The sequence below is a fragment of the Salvelinus fontinalis genome, chromosome 6 (genome assembly GCF_029448725.1).
Source record: "Salvelinus fontinalis isolate EN_2023a chromosome 6, ASM2944872v1, whole genome shotgun sequence".
Taxonomy (NCBI): Eukaryota; Metazoa; Chordata; class Actinopteri; order Salmoniformes; family Salmonidae; genus Salvelinus; species Salvelinus fontinalis.
The window spans coordinates 51,969,331-51,987,705 of record NC_074670.1 but is presented as its reverse complement, the minus strand read 5'-3'; the positions used below and the strand labels follow the sequence as shown (position 1 = coordinate 51,987,705).

At 43.6% G+C, this 18,375-nt stretch overlaps 1 protein-coding gene across 1 annotated transcript; it reads right to left on the bottom strand.

The window, feature by feature from the left end:
- Positions 1–487: 487 nt before the first annotated feature.
- LOC129858083 (cystine/glutamate transporter-like) lies at positions 488–17,217 on the bottom strand. Its single transcript, XM_055927027.1, has 13 exons — positions 16,836–17,217; positions 10,622–16,596; positions 9,380–9,506; positions 6,389–6,504; positions 6,022–6,147; positions 5,059–5,158; positions 4,853–4,897; positions 4,621–4,744; positions 3,862–3,965; positions 3,285–3,381; positions 2,368–2,517; positions 1,919–2,096; positions 488–1,620 (listed from the first exon to the last, which is right to left on the bottom strand). The coding sequence occupies exons 2-13, from the start codon at positions 10,902–10,904 to the stop codon at positions 1,565–1,567; spliced, it is 1,506 nt and encodes a 501-aa protein (XP_055783002.1). The 5' UTR covers positions 10,905–16,596; positions 16,836–17,217; the 3' UTR covers positions 488–1,564.
- Positions 17,218–18,375: the final 1,158 nt, after the last annotated feature.

Below are 18,375 nucleotides of genomic sequence, written 5' to 3'. Positions count from 1 at the left end.
GTTGGGCAATGTGCCTGGTCCTGGCTGTGCAGTAGCAGGGGGAAGCTCTCTTTCTGTCTCTACTCTGGGCTACTAGCCAGGACTCTGGCAGTGTGCTCACTCACATGTGTGTGTGAGAGCATTAGCCTCTGGTACCCAGCCAGCATCCTAGCATACAGGATGTGAGTGTGAGTGTGTTTTAGTGTGTGTTTGTGTGTGTTTCTCGATGGAAAGGGTTTCTGTTGGTTTCACAGCTTGAATAACCCTGGTGTGAATCATCTGTGGTAATAGAGCTATTCTGCCCAGTGCATTTGTGGCTTAAATTATGCCAGAGCACATGCAAACACACACACACACACAGATTCTGCACATGGTGTGGAAACTGTTTTACACGCAACCAACGTCTCGAAAGGTTTCCATCTCCACCAAGAGAAAATAAAATCTTTATCCCTTGTGCAAATTGTGTAATTCATTGTCTGCAGAATACAAAAGTAGAGTTTCTCTCAAATTGAAAAAAATCTGTTTTTATTTTTCCATGAAATCAGATGAGTTTTTCTCAGGTTATGCAGGACATAATTTCTAAACATACGTGTTTTCAAAAAATGGTTAAATATAAAACTGTATCCCGTTTATGTTCGTTGTCATTTGTGTAAGGACATCATGTTTCACAGGCATCTGTAGATTGAGTATGAATCACACTTTACTGCTCTAATGATGCTTACATATGTGAAGGGAGTGCTTGTCTTACTCAGACTATAGAACATACATCAATTAACACTCACTGATCTGTCTTAATTTCCTAAAATATAGAAATAACTATGGGTTGCCTACGGTACATATTGTGTACATCCTGAATGATCTGGTGAAAACTGAGTATCCAGTGTAATGCTAATGCTAGCAGTGGCTAATGCTAGGTGTAACAATGACTGAAGCTAGGTCTGAATGTAACTAACACTAGCTGTAATTATGGCTAATGCTAGCTGTAACAATGACACAAATATAACTGCAATTGTAGCCAAAGATAGTTATACTCCAAGCTTACAAGGATTCCCTGGCATCTTATCAACAGTAAAAGCTGTTGCATTTCTAAGAGGCTGGGCTCCCACCGCACACTGGAGCCGTAGGGTAGTGGTTACAGAGATGGATTACCTACAAATCCCACACAGGGACACACACAAAGCACACAGCCTCACCTCCCTGCCTGCCTGGCCACTCCATTTAAAATACTTGGGTGAGGAGAGAAGAGAGAGTATTCAGGCTGTTTGAATTGGTAATGTGAAATGTGAGAGCAGAGCAGAGCTAAGCCTGCCTAGATAAGGTCAGCAGGATGGGAGAGTCATAATAATGTATAATGTGAAATGATACAATAGAAGAGGCCATCGGTGTGATGTCCTTGGGTGTGGAGCACATGAGGCTGCTGAGGAGAGGACAGCTCAAAAGAATATGGCCTGAACAGAGCAAATGGAATTGCTTCAAACACCTGGAAACAATGTGTTTGATACCATTCCACTCATAAACCCGATCTCGTTCTCCTGTGGTGTGGATGATCATAAATACGGATCTGGTGTGGGGATCTGGTCTGGTGTCAGTGTTCTGCTGGGATCACCTCCAGGAGGATCTGGACAGATCTGTTAAAGGAATCTGACGACAGAATAAAATACACAGAAAAACAATCATGATGCCATTGTGGTTAGGACAAGATAATTTGCAAAGTGTCAAAATGGACACATTATTGGTATTAATGCAGCAATTACAATAGGATGCCATGCTGAAAATGTTTTGGAAATTGCTTATATGTTATGGTAAGCAATGCATGTATAGTTTCATGGTCCACTGAAGCACTGATCAATCCTTTGCTGTATGTATGTCAGCAGTATGTATGATTTTCACTGTGATGTAAAGTCCATGTAATGGCTCCTACGTGTAGGTAGCGTGTTACCTAAACCCTTCTGTAGCCACTTGGGTCTGCGGTCAAACACAATGAAAATATAGTAGGCTGGGATTCCTGTTAGTGAGATGGCGAATCCTATCCCTGTGTTGACGGGGTCGGAGTAGAGAGAGAGGAACACCATGAAGAAACAGGTGAAGGAGAAAATGGCCGGAATGAAAAGAGGAACCTGGGGAGAAAGACAAAGAAGTACACAGGACTCAAGGATCAATTCCGTAAAGCGTTCATAAGTTGACTAAGACAGCCATCAGACAGACTCATGCTCTATTTGTGTGTCCATGTGTGCAAGACGCTTGCATATCCGCGGCTCCTGCATCGGCCTCCACAGCCTGAAGTGGCACCGAAGGAGAGATGTCATCATCGACTTAGACGTGTGTATGTGAATGTGTGTCTGTGACTACATGCCTGTCTGTGTGTGTTTTCACGTGTGTTGGACTGACCTTGAAAGGACGTGGCATGTCAGGGCGTGTGTATCTCATGTAGATGAGGCCCAGCACAGCCACACCAATGAAGAGCCAGCGGAGGAAGCTCATGAAGTTCAACAGGCTGTAGATATCTCCCACAAACAGCTGGAACACCGTCATAGGATACTGGAGACACACACAGAGAAAGAACACACACACACACACACACAGAGAGAGAGAACACACACAGATCCAATGAGGATTACGTAGAGATGCTAAAAGGTAACCACAAAGCAAGTTAACAGTTAAACATGCAAACGATGAGTACAGGAAGGAATGCAAAGTATTAATTGTGAACCCTAAAGAACAGGGCCCGGATTCACAGATTTGCAAAAACTTAAGACGCTTCTTAAGAAAAAAAATAAGAAGTTCATTCGTAAGTGCAATTCCTCAACAATATCTTAAGATTGAATGATTTTCTTATGAACTTCTCAAATATCTTCTCATGAATCTTCTTAAGATGTGTGTTGCTAGGCAACCAATTTAGCTATCTAGCAATGGCAATCAATTTACCATATTTCTTGCTGAGATTACGGTTCTAAAACCTGTTTAAAATAATCAATAGTGAAACTTTCAGATGAAGTTTGTGTGAATTTAACATGGTCAATTGCTTTCATGAGCTTTTTCTCTCACTGCCCTGAGTTTAAGACAAGGGTTAGATTCCAAGAACTTTATTTTCAAAAATCAAATTTCTTCTTAACTTTTTGCTTAACATAAGAAACAGCGCAATAACATTTCCAATAAACTTTTTGAGGAATAGCAACTTTGCTTAACTTTCTTCTTACGTCTATAGTTAAGGAAAAAATTGCTTCTTTAGGTTTTGTGAATCCGGCCCCTGATCTTCATAAAGACAGTAAACAATGACATGTGTATTTTCTTTATGCTTATCTGACCAGAATGATGACGGCTGCCAAAGGTGTGTGTCTGCGGACGTGGATCATGGACAGAACCTCAGGGAGATGGCCTTCTCGTGATGCCACATAAAACATTCTAGAATGACCAACACAATCTTCAGGGTTACATGAGAAAATGTGAAATATTACCAAAAACAACACTTCACCATCGTCAGAGCCAAAAAAAAAGCAACAACAAAATAAAATATATATAATATACTGTATTGTTGTCACATACACTGGATAGGTGCAGTGAAATCTGTTGTTTTACAGGGTCAGCCATAGTAGTGCGGCGCCCAAGAACTCACTCTTTTGTTATTCCTCTATTAAAAGTCTGCAGTGTCTAAGTAAAGCAATGTCAGCTATTTTGTTTTCACTCTACCACCATACTGCGTATTCTATGTTCGACCTCCACATCCAAACTTCTGCATAACACAGTTTGGCAGTTGAATGAAAAAAAAGTGGTGAGATTCCTCACGCACAGTTGTGTGTCAGGGAGGCAAGGCATTTTGTCATTCTCCTTGGCAGGAAAAGTTAGCCAAGGCTGTGGTTTGACACCTGTGTTGACGCAGCCCACCTTGAGAAAGCGAATAAGCAGCCGTTCATCGTACCGAAGCACGACAAGGCTACAAATATCGGCACTGCCACCGAAAGGTTCCCCATCGTCTTCTCTGCAAATGTCTGCACACAAAACAGACAGAGAGAGAGACAGACAGAGAGAGAGAGAAATAGTATGAACCAAATAGGGACAAAGAGATAGAGAGAAAGATTCTCAATTCACTGAACATCTAGTGTAAGAACATTGGTAGCTAAATGCATTCAGTCTTTTCTTAAGAGCAGCATCACTGACCTTTTAAACTGTAATGAAACAAACTCCTTTAAAAAGGCCTGATCAGATCAGAGCCCTTTTAGTGAATGAATCTCCCCCTACACCAAACTGGCCGGAGAACAGCGTGGCAGACTAATTTTAGGCTCTGTCTAAGACTATGCAATTTACACTGGACCTAATGTAATTATTATTGAGAGGGATGGACTGTGTGGAATCACATTAGTCCATACTGGGAAGCAAAGGTGTTGGGCTTGGCGTCCCACTAATGATGAAAGGTTAAGAGCAGTTTAGAGTGCAGGAAAGCAACACCGCTGATCAGTCACTCCTCAGAGCTAGATGGAATTAGGCCCAGGCGACCGAGGTGTAAGACTGCAGTCATTACACCTCAAGTGTATCAATACATCACGCACAGAAATCTATAGGACTCCGGGGGGGGGGGGGGGGGGGGTAGTAAGATCAGTGTCAATGAAATCGGCCGATAGACAGAGAGTTTGTTAGATGCCTTACCACGGCGACGGATTGCGAGGCCAACAGCTCCTCTGCTGACATCACAGTGTAGTACGCCACATTGGTCAGCACGTAGCCGGAAGTGACTATCGCCATGGAGATACAGATGGCCAATGGCACAGTCCTGAGGATATGCACAAATTTGAGACCGACAACCCAATCAAAATATAACTTGATCTCACCTTACGGTCAGGCAAGCCGGTGTAAATGAGATATGAAATGAGAAACTCACTTTTCTGGATTCTCCACTTCCTCAGTCACAAAGTTAAGGTAAAACCTGTTGGATAAAAGTTTGAGATTTACAACAATATGACATTAGGATACAGATAACAAGAGCTCATGACAAGTCAATAATGCATTACACCTGTTGGCGTTATGCAAAGTGTCACCTAGAATTAGATATAAGAGCTAGTTATGCTATAAGAAGTCCATACCTACCACCCAGAATAGGCGTACATCCCAGAGTAGAAGGCCAGAGGAAGACCTGTGAGCTTGATATTACTGACCTCAAACGCATTCTCAAAGTTCTTAGTCTCGCCTGTATGCACACACACAGAGTGAGACACACACACACACACACACACAAAGCAGGAATTACACAAACACCAAAGAATACCGATTCTAGTTGATTGTTTGACTAGGTGCATTTTTCTAAGTATATCAGCATGGGTATGTGTAAGAATGCACCCCCAAGAGCATTCCAATACAATACACACTTATGTAGTGTATTTCTGTCCAATGGAACACAGTTCCAAAGGGGCAGATAATAACCCTCTAAAAGCAGAAATGCACTGATGTTCAATGAACATTGGTATGGCAGAACATAAAGTCTGTTAGCTATGTATAGGCCTGCAGCCACTCTGTAGTTAGCCTGTAATGTGTCGACCAGGTACTCTATAGCCATTACACACCGTGGAGTTGAGTAATCGTCTAGTTAAAGTACACCTGGTATCTGTGGAATGTCCATGTAACAAACAAACAAATATAACCCTATGTACCACAAACGGGGTTTCAAGGTTTTTGATGAAAGCCAAGAAAGAGTGTCAGATTCAATGTGATGTGAGCCTTTGCATGCCATTTGTGTTGTTTTAATCCAGTGTAAAATACATGATGATGGTGATGGTGATGATGATGATGATGATGATGATGATGATGATGATGATGATGATGATGATTAATGTGATAATGAGGATGATGACGATGATAATGATGAATGTCATGATGATGATGATTAATGTGATAATGAGGATGATGATAAGGATGAATGTTATAATGATAATGAGGATGAATGTGATGATGAGGATGATGATGGTGATGATTAATGTGAAAATGAGGATGATGACGATGATGAGGATGAATATGATGATGAAGATGAGAATGATGAGGATGATGAAGGCTAACCTTTGAAGAGCATATAGAGGCCAGGTACGATGATGATGGCTATAGCCAGAAGCTTGCAGAAGGTGAGGAAGATCTGAATCCTGTTTGTCCAGCTCGTACTCATGCTGTTGAGATACATCACTGACGCTGTGGAGTAGTACACACACAAACACACACACACACACACACACACACACACACACACACACACACACACACACACACACACACACACACACACACACACACACACACACACACACACATATACTTTATGTGAAACTGACCGGTATCTTACATTCAGCTGAACCATCTCACTGATAAGCACTAAAATCCTATATTCCAAACGTTTGTTCAATTCAATATAATACTAAAATCTTAGACATACTTATTCCTATAGAGGTGGCCAGTTTGATAGCAATCTCTGGCACTCCACACGGCATGAATATAGGCTCCAGAATATATTGTCCGAAGGCCAGGGATATCACTGCCAACCCTGCAGGTCTAGAACAAACAACACCATCACACACAGACCCCAAAACACTGACCCAAAAATACACATGCAGCCAACACGTCGACCGGAAATGCTGACGCACAAAGCTGTGAGATCTGGGGCCGCATGCACTGTTCAGAGTGTTGGGAGCATTTGACCTCCAACTGACCTGTCTTACACAACCTCACACTTGTTTATAACAGTCAATTAACTATTATTACTGATATTCAGTGGTTACTAACTCAAAGATGTCTGTTAGATTCAGTTGAGAGAAAAACATAAAAAAATACATGATTAGTATTGATATGAAATGGATACAATAGAGATAAAGTACTTAACCTGTTGGGGATGGGGGCGCTGTTTAGACTATTTATGCTAATGTGGCTAATTTTTTAAACGGCTTCCCACAAAATCCTTGATCGTACAATATGCATATTATTATTATTATTGGATAGAAAACAGTCTATAGTTTCTATAGGAGTTGAAATTTTGTCTCTAAGTGGAACAGAGCCCATTCTACAGCAATTTCCCTGACATGGAGTCAGATTTGAGAAACGTTGGCCACTTTTCTGAAGTCATTTAAAAGGGCTCTGTCGTTGCTATGACTATACGGACACTTCTTACGTCTTCCCCTGGATGCCTTTACGTGATGACGATTCCAACGGGCTCGATTGCTCGTTCACAGGCCCTACAAATGAAAAAAACCTTTAGCTAGCAAGTCTTTTCTTGCTGCGTAACGCGCGTGGAAGACACCGACCCTCTCCTGTTCCAAGCGTTAGTTTAGCCTGTTATATTTCTCCGGTCATCTTTTCACTCGTTATAGGAGTTACAAACATCACAAAGTAGTTAATTTAAAGCGTTTTATAGCAATTTATATCCGTTTAGTGCGATTTTGGGACATTTATTTTTGCAACGATGTGAAAAGTTGGGCACGCTTTTCAGTTCATCCCGAACGTAGTTGACATTTCCACATGGCAAGAGGACAGCTTTCCACCAAAAGACGATTTCTCCCAAGAAAGGATCCTTTGCCCAAGATACTGATGGAAGAACAGCTCAAGGTAGGACATTTTTATTATGATAAATCGTGTTTCTGTCGAAACATTTTAGTGGCTTAGGACGCCATGTTTTTTGACGTAGCTTCGCTTGGCGCAAACTGTATTGAAAAGTAAGGATAAATTAAAAAATGTAATAACGCAATTGTATTAAGAATTAAATTGTCTATCAATCCCTGTCCACCCTATATTTTTTAGTCACGTTTATGAGTATTTATGTATAAGAGTAGATCACTGTCTAAGTGGCGCAAGGACGTTTTCTTTACCAGCTTGTCTACATTTCACATTGTCTAACCATGATTTTGGTGGCTAAATATAAACATTTTCGATCAAACTGTATATGCATGTTGTAATGTGATGTTACAGGAGTGTCATCGGAAGAATTCTGAGAAGGTTAGTGAAAAAATTAATATCTTTTGGCGATGTTGACTTTTATCGCTCACTTTGGCTAGAATCAATGCTGGGCTGCTAATTGCTATGTGCTAAGCTAATATAACGATTTATTGTGTTTTCGCTGTAAGACACTTAGAAAATCTGAAATATTGTCTGTATTCACAGGATCTGTGTCTTTCGATTCGTGTATGCTGTGTATTTTTACGAAATGTTTGATGATTAGTAGTTAGGTAAACACGTTGCTCATTGTAATTATTCTAGTCCATTTGTGATGGTGGGTGCAATTGTAAACTATGCCATATACCTGAAATATGCACTTTTTTCTAACAAAACCTATCCCATACCATAAATATGTTATCAGACTGTCATCTAATGAGTTTTTTTGTTGGTTAGGGGCTATAAATATCTTAGTTTAGCCGAATTGGTGATGGCTACTGGTGTTGGTGGACAAATAAAAGATGGTGGATTATGCTAATGTGTTTTTAGGTAATAGATGTACATCTTTACATATTGTGTCTTCCCTGTAAAACATTTTAAAAATCGGAAATGTTGACTGGATTCATAAGATCTGTGTCTTTCATTAGCTGTATTGGACTTTAATGTGTGAAAGTTAAATATTTTAAAAAAATATTTTTTTTGAATTTCGCGGCACTGGTTTTTCAGTGGGGGGGGGGGGGGGGTGCCGCTAGCGCCACGCTGATCCTAGACAGGTTAAAGTACATTGGGTACAAACACATAACTAAAGGTACTCTGTGGTCCAGAATGAAATGGCAAATGTTATGTATTCAAAATATCTGGAACAAATCTGGTCAGACATGTAGAAGCTAATAACCGTTAAACTTAATTCTCAGAACTATGAGACATTATTACACTACACAGCAGGTAGACGTACACACTAAGTATCTAAAATAGCAAACGCACATTTCTTCCACATGTGGAAGTGAATCAATTCCAGTGTTTTCTATTGATCTTGGCTCTAATAAGAATCTAATAACTGTTTCCCAGTCGGTGGGCTCATCCCCGATCACTGTTCGTTTCCCATATACCCAAAACCATACGTCCCCCCTAGCCCGATGATACTCTGCAGTACAGTATAGTATAGCAGGTTTGTTTACACTGCTCTGCTACCACGGGTATCAACGGACTAGGATGGGATCAGAGAGGCTTTACTTCCTGTACAACATTGAGATCAACGCTAGAACGCCCCTCCCCTTCTCACAAACAGACAGTATAGAGTGATATGCACACACTGCATTGCAAGTGTCTACCCCACTTCCTGCCTCTGTCTCTGTCACACACACACACACACACACACACACACACACACACACACACACACACACACACACACACACACACACACACACACACACACACACACACACACACACACACACACACACACACAAGATACACACACAATACTTTCACACACACATACCTGATGGCGATGATGTCAGCCCAGAGACGTATGAAGGCCATTTGTGGTCCAAAGGCCTCCAGAATATAGGTATAATGTCCTCCAGATTTCTTGATGCTGGTTCCCAGCTCTGCATAGGACAGGGCCCCTGGGATAGGAGAGAGGGAAAGGTTTAGGACAGGAAACTGGCTACCCATCTACAACAACAAACAGGTAAGTGGCTACTGTAAGAGGAAAATGTGATTCCTTGTATTTTTCATTGTATGCATTATACAGGTGTAGGACCTCAATTTCATCCCTCTTTTTGCTGAGAATTTTCCAGGAGATGCAGATGAGCTTCGTGATTTACATAAATTGACTGAATACCAACACTTACATATGGTTATATTAACCATATTGCACTTTTCATGTAGCCTACTTTTGGCCAGTTAATAGCCTAACCACTGCTCAAGAAACATAAACATAAAAATTCTGTTGCTGCAGGATTATTTTGCTGTGACAGTATAGGTAAAATTACAGGGACACTAGGATTTTGTCATTTTAACGCGTCTGCATGCAATATGAAGGAAGTTAGTTAGCATTGACTCACAAACTACCGCTAACTTCGTTCCTACTACTTGCAGAGAAATAAAAATGGTATCCACGCGTTCATCTGACTCTGGGTAAGTAGTATCCCTTTAAGATCCTACAACTCTGTGTGTGTGTGTGTGTGTGTGTGCGTGCGAGTTCACGTCTGTCTGTCTGTGCGTGCGTGCGTGCGTGCGTGCGTGTGTCAGAGCGAGAGAGAGAAAGAGAGAGAGAAAATGCAAGATAGGTTAACGTAAAGGGTAATTGAGGTTTCAGCAGTTTGATGGTTAGTTAGAAGGCAGTAGATACAATAACGCTGTTGTAATTACAGTTTCACGATGAAATAATACTAGGGTAGAAGCGGAAGCCTTCCCATAGCAGCAGACAGTTAGCAAAGTTCATTCATCCCCCTAAGCTTTAAATCACATTCATTGTCTCAAGAAAACCTGCTTTACAAGTTTAGCACTTTGTTTAAGGAGGCATCAGCTGTAGTGTCTTCAAGGAAGGGGAAGCAAGGGAGTCGTAACCCAATAGACTGAACTGCAATAAAAACACAAAAGCTCCTTCCCCGTACCTTCAGGTCACTGGCATCATAAAACCCCTCTGCACACCTTTACTCAGGTCTGTCTCCTTCCTCCGTGCCTCTCTCCCTGAGGAGGTGGGGTGTCGTCGTGGCGACAAACACGTGTGACTCACCAAACAGAGACAGTACTCCACAGGCGATCCACACCACCAGAGACATTCCAACACTCCCAGAGTTCTTCAAGATTCCCTTGGGAGAGATGAAGATTCCCGCGCCGATGATGGTCCCTATGATGATGGAGATTCCCCGAAGTAGGGTCACCTTCTTCTTAAGCTCTACCTTTCCGTGCAGGGCGTCAGGGTCCTCTTTTGGGACAGGGGTATCCCCTGGGTGTCCCCCATTTTGGGGGGTGTTGTTCACCCCAGTCCCCTCACCATTAACTGACCTCCTGGTCATTCTTGAACTCTCTTACACACACACACACACACACACACGCTCTCTCTCTAACACCTGCAGTGTTTCTCACACACCCTCTCTTCAACACAAGATATGACATAAACAAGCCCCTCACACTCCCTTCTGGCACGCTAGGTCCCAAATCAACCTTAGTGTTTTTCCTTCTGTCTTCAGTGACCTGCTGTTGAGACTACAGAACAGTAAGTTACTCTGACAAAGCAGGTTGTTACTGGTCCTGCTGTGCAAATAAACTTCTATTACTGGGAGCTAGACCAAACCTCTGGGGAATGGTCTCTCCTTCTCTCTCTCTCTCTCTCTCTCTCTCTTAGACACACATACCCACGCACACACTAATCTCGCTCTGAAGCCCCACTCATTCAGTCGATCTCTCTTTCACTCTCCCGCTTTGTTTCACTGCCTCACACTTTTCTCTCTCACCATATTTTGTCTGTCCTCCACTAGCTATGTCTGTCTGTCTCACTCTCTGTCTCTCTCTTCAGCATTCCCTCTCTCCCAAACCTTATATTATCTGGCTGGTCCCTGTGCCTCCCTGAAGAACCAGTCTGGTAGTGTTTCTGTTGTGAGAGGTGTTACGCTGCATCTAAATAATCACCTGAGTGCCAACACCACACTCCCCCTTTGGAGGCTCCAACACAGTTCTCCCAAAACAAAAGGGGAACAAGCAACTAGGTTCTGTCACCCAACGCTAGCTGCCTGGTCAAACCCCTCTGACGTCACATGACGCATGTCAATCATCATCAACGCCTACGGTCTGGACTTGTCATTGACCACATTTACCACAGCTACCCTTGTGAATACACATGGCTTCCAGTAAGATCATACACAAAACCACACCATACCACACTAAGCAAACACGAACAACCAAGTAATGACAAAAGCAAAAAAACAACCCCTTGGTTCAAGCAAAGTTTAAAAGTTGTAGGGGCATGCCAATATTTCCTCAAACACCTTTGTTTGAAATATTGATCCAACCAATCATATAGGTACAGCAACTGTATATCTTCCTGATAAGCTGCCGGACAAACTGGGTCAGAAAACCTGGCTTGACATAAAAAACTTGGGAGTTCTAGGGCAAGGTGCCATATCTGATAAGGTATGCAGGTGGTCCCATCTGCCTTCCAGCGAGTCAACAGAGAACACCTGCAGAGGGACACTGTGTAGCATGCTAGTAAGTGTGGGGAAGGTGTAGCCAGAAAATGATGCCACATTACAGCTACCTGACACTCATGAGAAGCCAGGTGATACGTGGATACAAAATATGTTAGGTATGGCCGGAACGGAGCAAATGGAAGGGCATCATACACCTGGAAACCACGTGTTTGATGTATTTGATACCATTCCACCTATTCCGCTCCAGTCATTACCACAATCACATTCTCCCCAATTAAGGTGCCAACAACCTCCTATGATATAAAGAGGTACGTTTTAATGTCACTTTAGTTACGGTGTACTAGTGCTCAATTCGAAGCAACCTTGGTCAGTGATTTGTTTCCTCTTTGTCCAAAATAACTTTTCACTAATCTAGAAGTTGTAGCTTTTTTGAATGAATAGACATTCTAAGAATTCAGAGATTCTCCTGAAATCAAACACTTTGAAAAACATTGAATCATCCTCCAATAGGCTCTATGCATTATACCGCTGCCAACGTTCAAATTTATTTCCGATCGGGTTGATGACTTCCGGAGCGAGTTCTGCTATTGTTTTTATCATTAGCTTACTAGCTATCGTCGATGCCTTTCTGACTGAAATAGTTCACAATGACTACGTTTAAATTACAGCCCCGCGAAGGAGGTGCTAATGAACATTGTTCAGTGCCTCTGTGTTCAGTTTCTTGCAAATGTAATGGTATTGTGAGCTCTCCATCGTTTCCCGTCGATGTAGAGCTCAGAAAAAGGTGGTTGGTGGCAGTACGTCGTGACAACTTTGCTGTCACCAAACACACAAAGGTGTGTAGTACACATTTCGTCGAAAGTGATTTGTTGAGGGAAAAATTGGGGTGGCGACAATAGCTAAAAAGAGGTGTTGTTCCTACTGTCTTCGCGTGGAACTGGCACATTCAAAAGAGACCTGGTGTTTGGGGAAGATGACTGAAAGCTCCTGCTCCGACTGAGGGGGATGAAGAACAAGGTGCGCTGCCTGTGGACTGTGTCGTCTCTGATCCGGTCCAGAGCATGGGCCAAGCCAGTGTAAATGTACATGTGTTTATTTGCTGGCAGCAAAATAATAATTTGTTTATCTACGACATGTTTCAATCATTTGTGTTGTAGTGAATATCAGTTTGTGTGGAGCTTGTATTGGCTTTAATTAGGCAATGAGTTTAGGGGTGGGGGAAAGAAATCAAGTAAACACAGTATAGCCAGAATGCAAGATTGAATACAATATTAGAGATGTGTAATTGATTAACTGAACTGTTGAACATTTGCTGAAATTATTATTTTTTTAACAAATCTATTCTACTGTAGATTTCTTCACAAGAACATCAATACTTATTTTTCATAAAACCACTAAACTTGGCACCCGTGCAGGAGATCCATTCAGGTGCGAGATAGACAAATCTGCAAGTAGTGGTAAAAATAAAACTCTTATAGTTTTTGAAACCTGTAGATCTTTATACATCCTTTCAACTAGGATGTCCTCCTGTGCACAGATGACAAAGTCACACCAGCTACAACCTGTGAGAAGGATTTGACCTTGCACCTGCCAGTAGTAAGCATGCGATCTCTTCAACTTCAGCTCTCCATTCTGTATCTTCAGGTAAGGGCAGTCAACATAATTTGGTACATTTGGGCACTTGACCTCTAAGAGTCTAAAGTGTGGTCTTACACTGGGATGAAATATGATTCTATCTGGAGAGGATCCTAACCACACTGGGATCAAATATGATTATATCTGGAGAGGATCCTAATCACGGAGCATCTGGGTTCACTACGAAGCCACGCGGAAAGAAGTTAACATTCTTCAGTGTGCAGTACTCCTGTACAGCCACTGGCTCCATGGCTAGCCCCTCTTCATCTCCATGGTCTGTATACCAGATCCCTGTACAGCCACTGGCTCCATGGCTAGCCCCCTCTTAATCTCCATGGTCTCTATACCAGATCCCTCTACAGCCACTGGCTCCATGGCCACTGGCTCCATGGCTAGCCCCCTCTTCATCTCCATGGTCTCTATACCAGATCCCTCTACAGCCACTGGCTCCATGGCTAGCCCCTCTTCATCTCCATGGTCTCTATACCAGATCCCTGTACAGCCACTGGCTCCATGGCTAGCCCCCTCTTCATCTCCATGGTCTCTATACCAGATCCCTGTACAGCCACTGTCTCCATGGCTAGCCCCCTCTTCATCTCCATGGTCTGTATACCAGATCCCTGTACAGCCACTGGCTCCATGGGTAGCCCCCTCTTCATCTCCATGGTCTCTATACCAGATCCCTCTACAGCCACTGGCTCCATGGCTAGCCCCTATTCATCTCCATGGTCTCTATACCATATCCCTCTACAGCCACTGGCTCCATGGCTAGCCCCCTCTTCATCTCCATGGTCTGTATACCAGATCCCTCTACAGCCACTGTCTCCATGGCTAGCCCCCTCTTCATCTCCATGGTCTCTATACCAGATCCCTGTACAGCCACTGGCTCCATGGCTAGCCCCCTCTTCATCTCCATGGTCTGTATACCAGATCCCTCTACAGCCACAGGCTCCATGGCTAGCCTCCTCTTCATCTCCATGGTCTGTATACCAGATCCCTGTACAGCCACTGGCTCCATGGCTAGCCCCCTCTTCATCTCCATGGTCTGTATACCAGATCTCTGTACAGCCACTGGCTCCATGGCTAGCCCCCTCTTCATCTCCATGGTCTGTATACCAGATCCCTGTACAGCCACTGGCTCCATGGGTAGCCCCCTCTTCATCTCCATGGTCTGTATACCAGATCCCTGTACAGCCACTGGCTCCATGGGTAGCCCCCTCTTCATCTCCATGGTCTGTATACCAGATCCCTGTACAGCCACTGGCTCCATGGCTAGCCCCCTCTTCATCTCCATGGTCTGTATACCAGATCCCTCTACAGCCACAGGCTCCATGGCTAGCCCCTCTTCATCTCCATGGTCTGTATACCAGATCCCTGTACAGCCACTGGCTCCATGGCTAGCCCCTCTTCATCTCCATGGTCTGCATACCAGATCCCTCTACAGCCACTGGCTCCATGGCTAGCCCCCTCTTCATCTCCATGGTCTGCATACCAGATCCCTCTACAGCCACTGGCTCCATGGCTAGCCCCTCTTCATCTCCATGGTCTGCATACCAGATCCCTCTACAGCCACTGGCTCCATGGCTAGCCCCCTCTTCATCTCCATGGTCTGCATACCAGATCCCTCTACAGCCACTGGCTCCATGGCTAGCCCCTCTTCATCTCCATGGTCTGTATACCAGATCCCTGTACAGCCACTGGCTCCATGGCTAGCCCCTCTTCATCTCCATGGTCTGCATACCAGATCCCTCTACAGCCACTGGCTCCATGGCTAGCCCCCTCTTCATCTCCATGGTCTGCATACCAGATCCCTGTACAGCCACTGGCTCCATGGCTAGCCCCTCTTCATCTCCATGGTCTGCATACCAGATCCCTCTACAGCCACTGGCTCCATGGCTAGCCCCCTCTTCATCTCCATGGTCTGTATACCAGATCCCTCTACAGCCACAGGCTCCATGGCTAGCCTCCTCTTCATCTCCATGGTCTGTATACCAGATCCCTGTACAGCCACTGGCTCCATGGCTAGCCCCCTCTTCATCTCCATGGTCTCTATACCAGATCCCTGTACAGCCACTGGCTCCATGGCTAGCCCCCTCTTCATCTCCATGGTCTCTATACCAGATCCCTCTACAGCCACAGGCTCCATGGCTAGCCCCCTCTTCATCTCCATGGTCTCTATACCAGATCCCTGTACAGCCACTGGCTCCATGGCTAGCCCCCTCTTCATCTCCATGGTCTCTATACCAGATCCCTGTACAGCCACTGGCTCCATGGCTAGCCCCCTCTTCATCTCCATGGTCTCTATACCAGATCCCTGTACAGCCACTGGCTCCATGGCTAGCCCCCTCTTCATCTCCATGGTCTCTATACCAGATCCCTGTACAGCCACTGGCTCCATGGCTAGCCCCTCTTCATCTCCATGCTCTGCATACCAGATCCCTTGAACATCCGCTCAGCTAGGTGGTCAGCTGAGGTCTCTCCCCGGACATGGCAAACCTCTCGGAAACGAGGGGATGTTATTCTCATTTTCCTGAGCTGATGCCATTCCGGGCTGCTGCTCTGCTCCCTTGTAGCAAAATTGACTTTGTGTGACATCTCGCAGGTTGTCTCTAATGCCTTGAGGTGGAACTGCTCCTGATGGCTAAGGACGTAAGCACACTAGGAAACCTGTAGCCATCTAATGGAAGTATTGGTGGAGAAGGGACATCGGCAATCTTCACGGGTCTTTGGCCGTGGAAGCTGATAGGACAGAACACTGCCGGCTTGCACTGGCCCAAAAGCGGACTCAACCAGGGGCACGTTAGCGGACTCTTCCATTGTTGTCACAAGAGGGGCAGTAGGTGGAGAAAAGTTGGCATACGTTTCTGAGACGCGGAGAAGGTTCATGTCAGGCATGTATCCATTGAGTGCTTTGTAGAGAGAACTTCTGCAAAACATTTTAAAACCTTAACATCAGGTTCGAGAGATTACTATGACAAAGACTCATGTAACTATTCCAGAAATAGCACAAGCCCGAAAGTTCAAATAAAATGAATTAAAATATACAGATTTATAGATGATATATTTACCCCAAGTCTTTGTCCCAAACATTTGTCATTATCATGTGGATACAATCACAAGAAAATGTTTTCTAAATTGTTTTCATTCTAGGAACCTCCAACTTACCTTATTCCATCAGCACACGAGTTAGTAGGTTTACTGAACTCTATCCCATCAACCGGACCTGGTTTCACACCCTAATTAACCAGGATTTACTGTTACATAGGCTGAATACTTTTCAGGTGCATTTTTTTATGGATATTGATAGACTCACAAGTGTTCTTGGCTTGTGCCAACGCTGTTCTGTGTCTGTGCAGCTGTGAACTGATGGTGCAGCAGGAATGTTTAGTTGAGAGTAGTGCGCTGTCTGGTAAAGAAGGGCCACCAGATGATTGCACAGAGCACTTCCTGCAACACAGGAGCAGTGGCTTTGGACCGCTATCACTGGAACGGAGTGCTTTAACACCATCTGTGAAGATATGTGAAGTGACTGAAGTGAGAAACAAGAATGATGCGGCCCATAAATAAAAATAGTAGTGTCTAGTCATATTAACTAGGGGCTCATTTAACTATACAGGAATAGATTGTGTCTCAGTAACACAATTGCCAAACACTGCATCAACAGATCTCAACAGGTTATTTGGTAAAGTGGGCAATTCTAAATTGGGATTGGGACCCATCATTAATATCTATCTACTCATAAGATTAAACGTTGACACTCTCCAACACATTTTGACCATGATGACAGTGTCTCACAGGAGATGTTTAACAAGGTCCCTAGTAGCTATCTATAACCTTCCCTACTCTCATGCTGTGCGGCTTTTCACTCTTCCTCATGGACCTGTGACAGGCAGCCCTCACGGTGATCTCCCCTGTTAATGTATCTTTGTTAGATACTGTGTAGAATGCATGAATAACAATTATTTTTAGCTAGCAAATATAGCTAGCAAACATAACTCAAACAAGCTAACGAAAATAAACACATTCTCAGGTAGATTCTGTCAACGTTACATCATTTTACGAAGTAACTAGCTAGCTACAGTTAATAGTTAAATTATCTAGCTAATGATTGTAGCTAGCTAACGTTATATCTGTCACTGACTTGGTACTCGCCTTCATAGTTGTCTATGTAGCTTCCTATATAGATCTTAAACCCCTTTTCATTCTTGCTAGCTGGAGTCTCGGAGGCTGATTTAACAATTCGATGTATATCATTCATATTAATTTGAAGCAAGTCCTGAAGACACCTAGTAAAAAACTGCGACATAGTGGTAGTAACGTTATATCCTCGATAACAACTAGACTGACCGGAAATTACCACACCGACAGGAAGTGTGTTTAGAAGTTCAATCATGGAATGTGCATAAGGGCGATTGCGTAACACTCCAACGGTGTCGAAAGGTTCCTAGTTCCTGTTACCATAGCGTTGTGACGATGACTGTTTTTCAGAGAATTCCAGATAGTTTGATATTGCCTAGTCATAGCCTGACAGTCACCATGATGATGAGACTACGTCAGCCAAACGTTTGGAGCAGCCTCACTTTTTCTCTTCCCTCTGTGTGGTGAGAAAATGTATTTGCATATTTGATACGCTCCCCCTCAGACAAGCTATCCTTGTCAGGGCAACTATTGTAATGGCAGGGTTCGCACTCTCTCTAAAGAATCC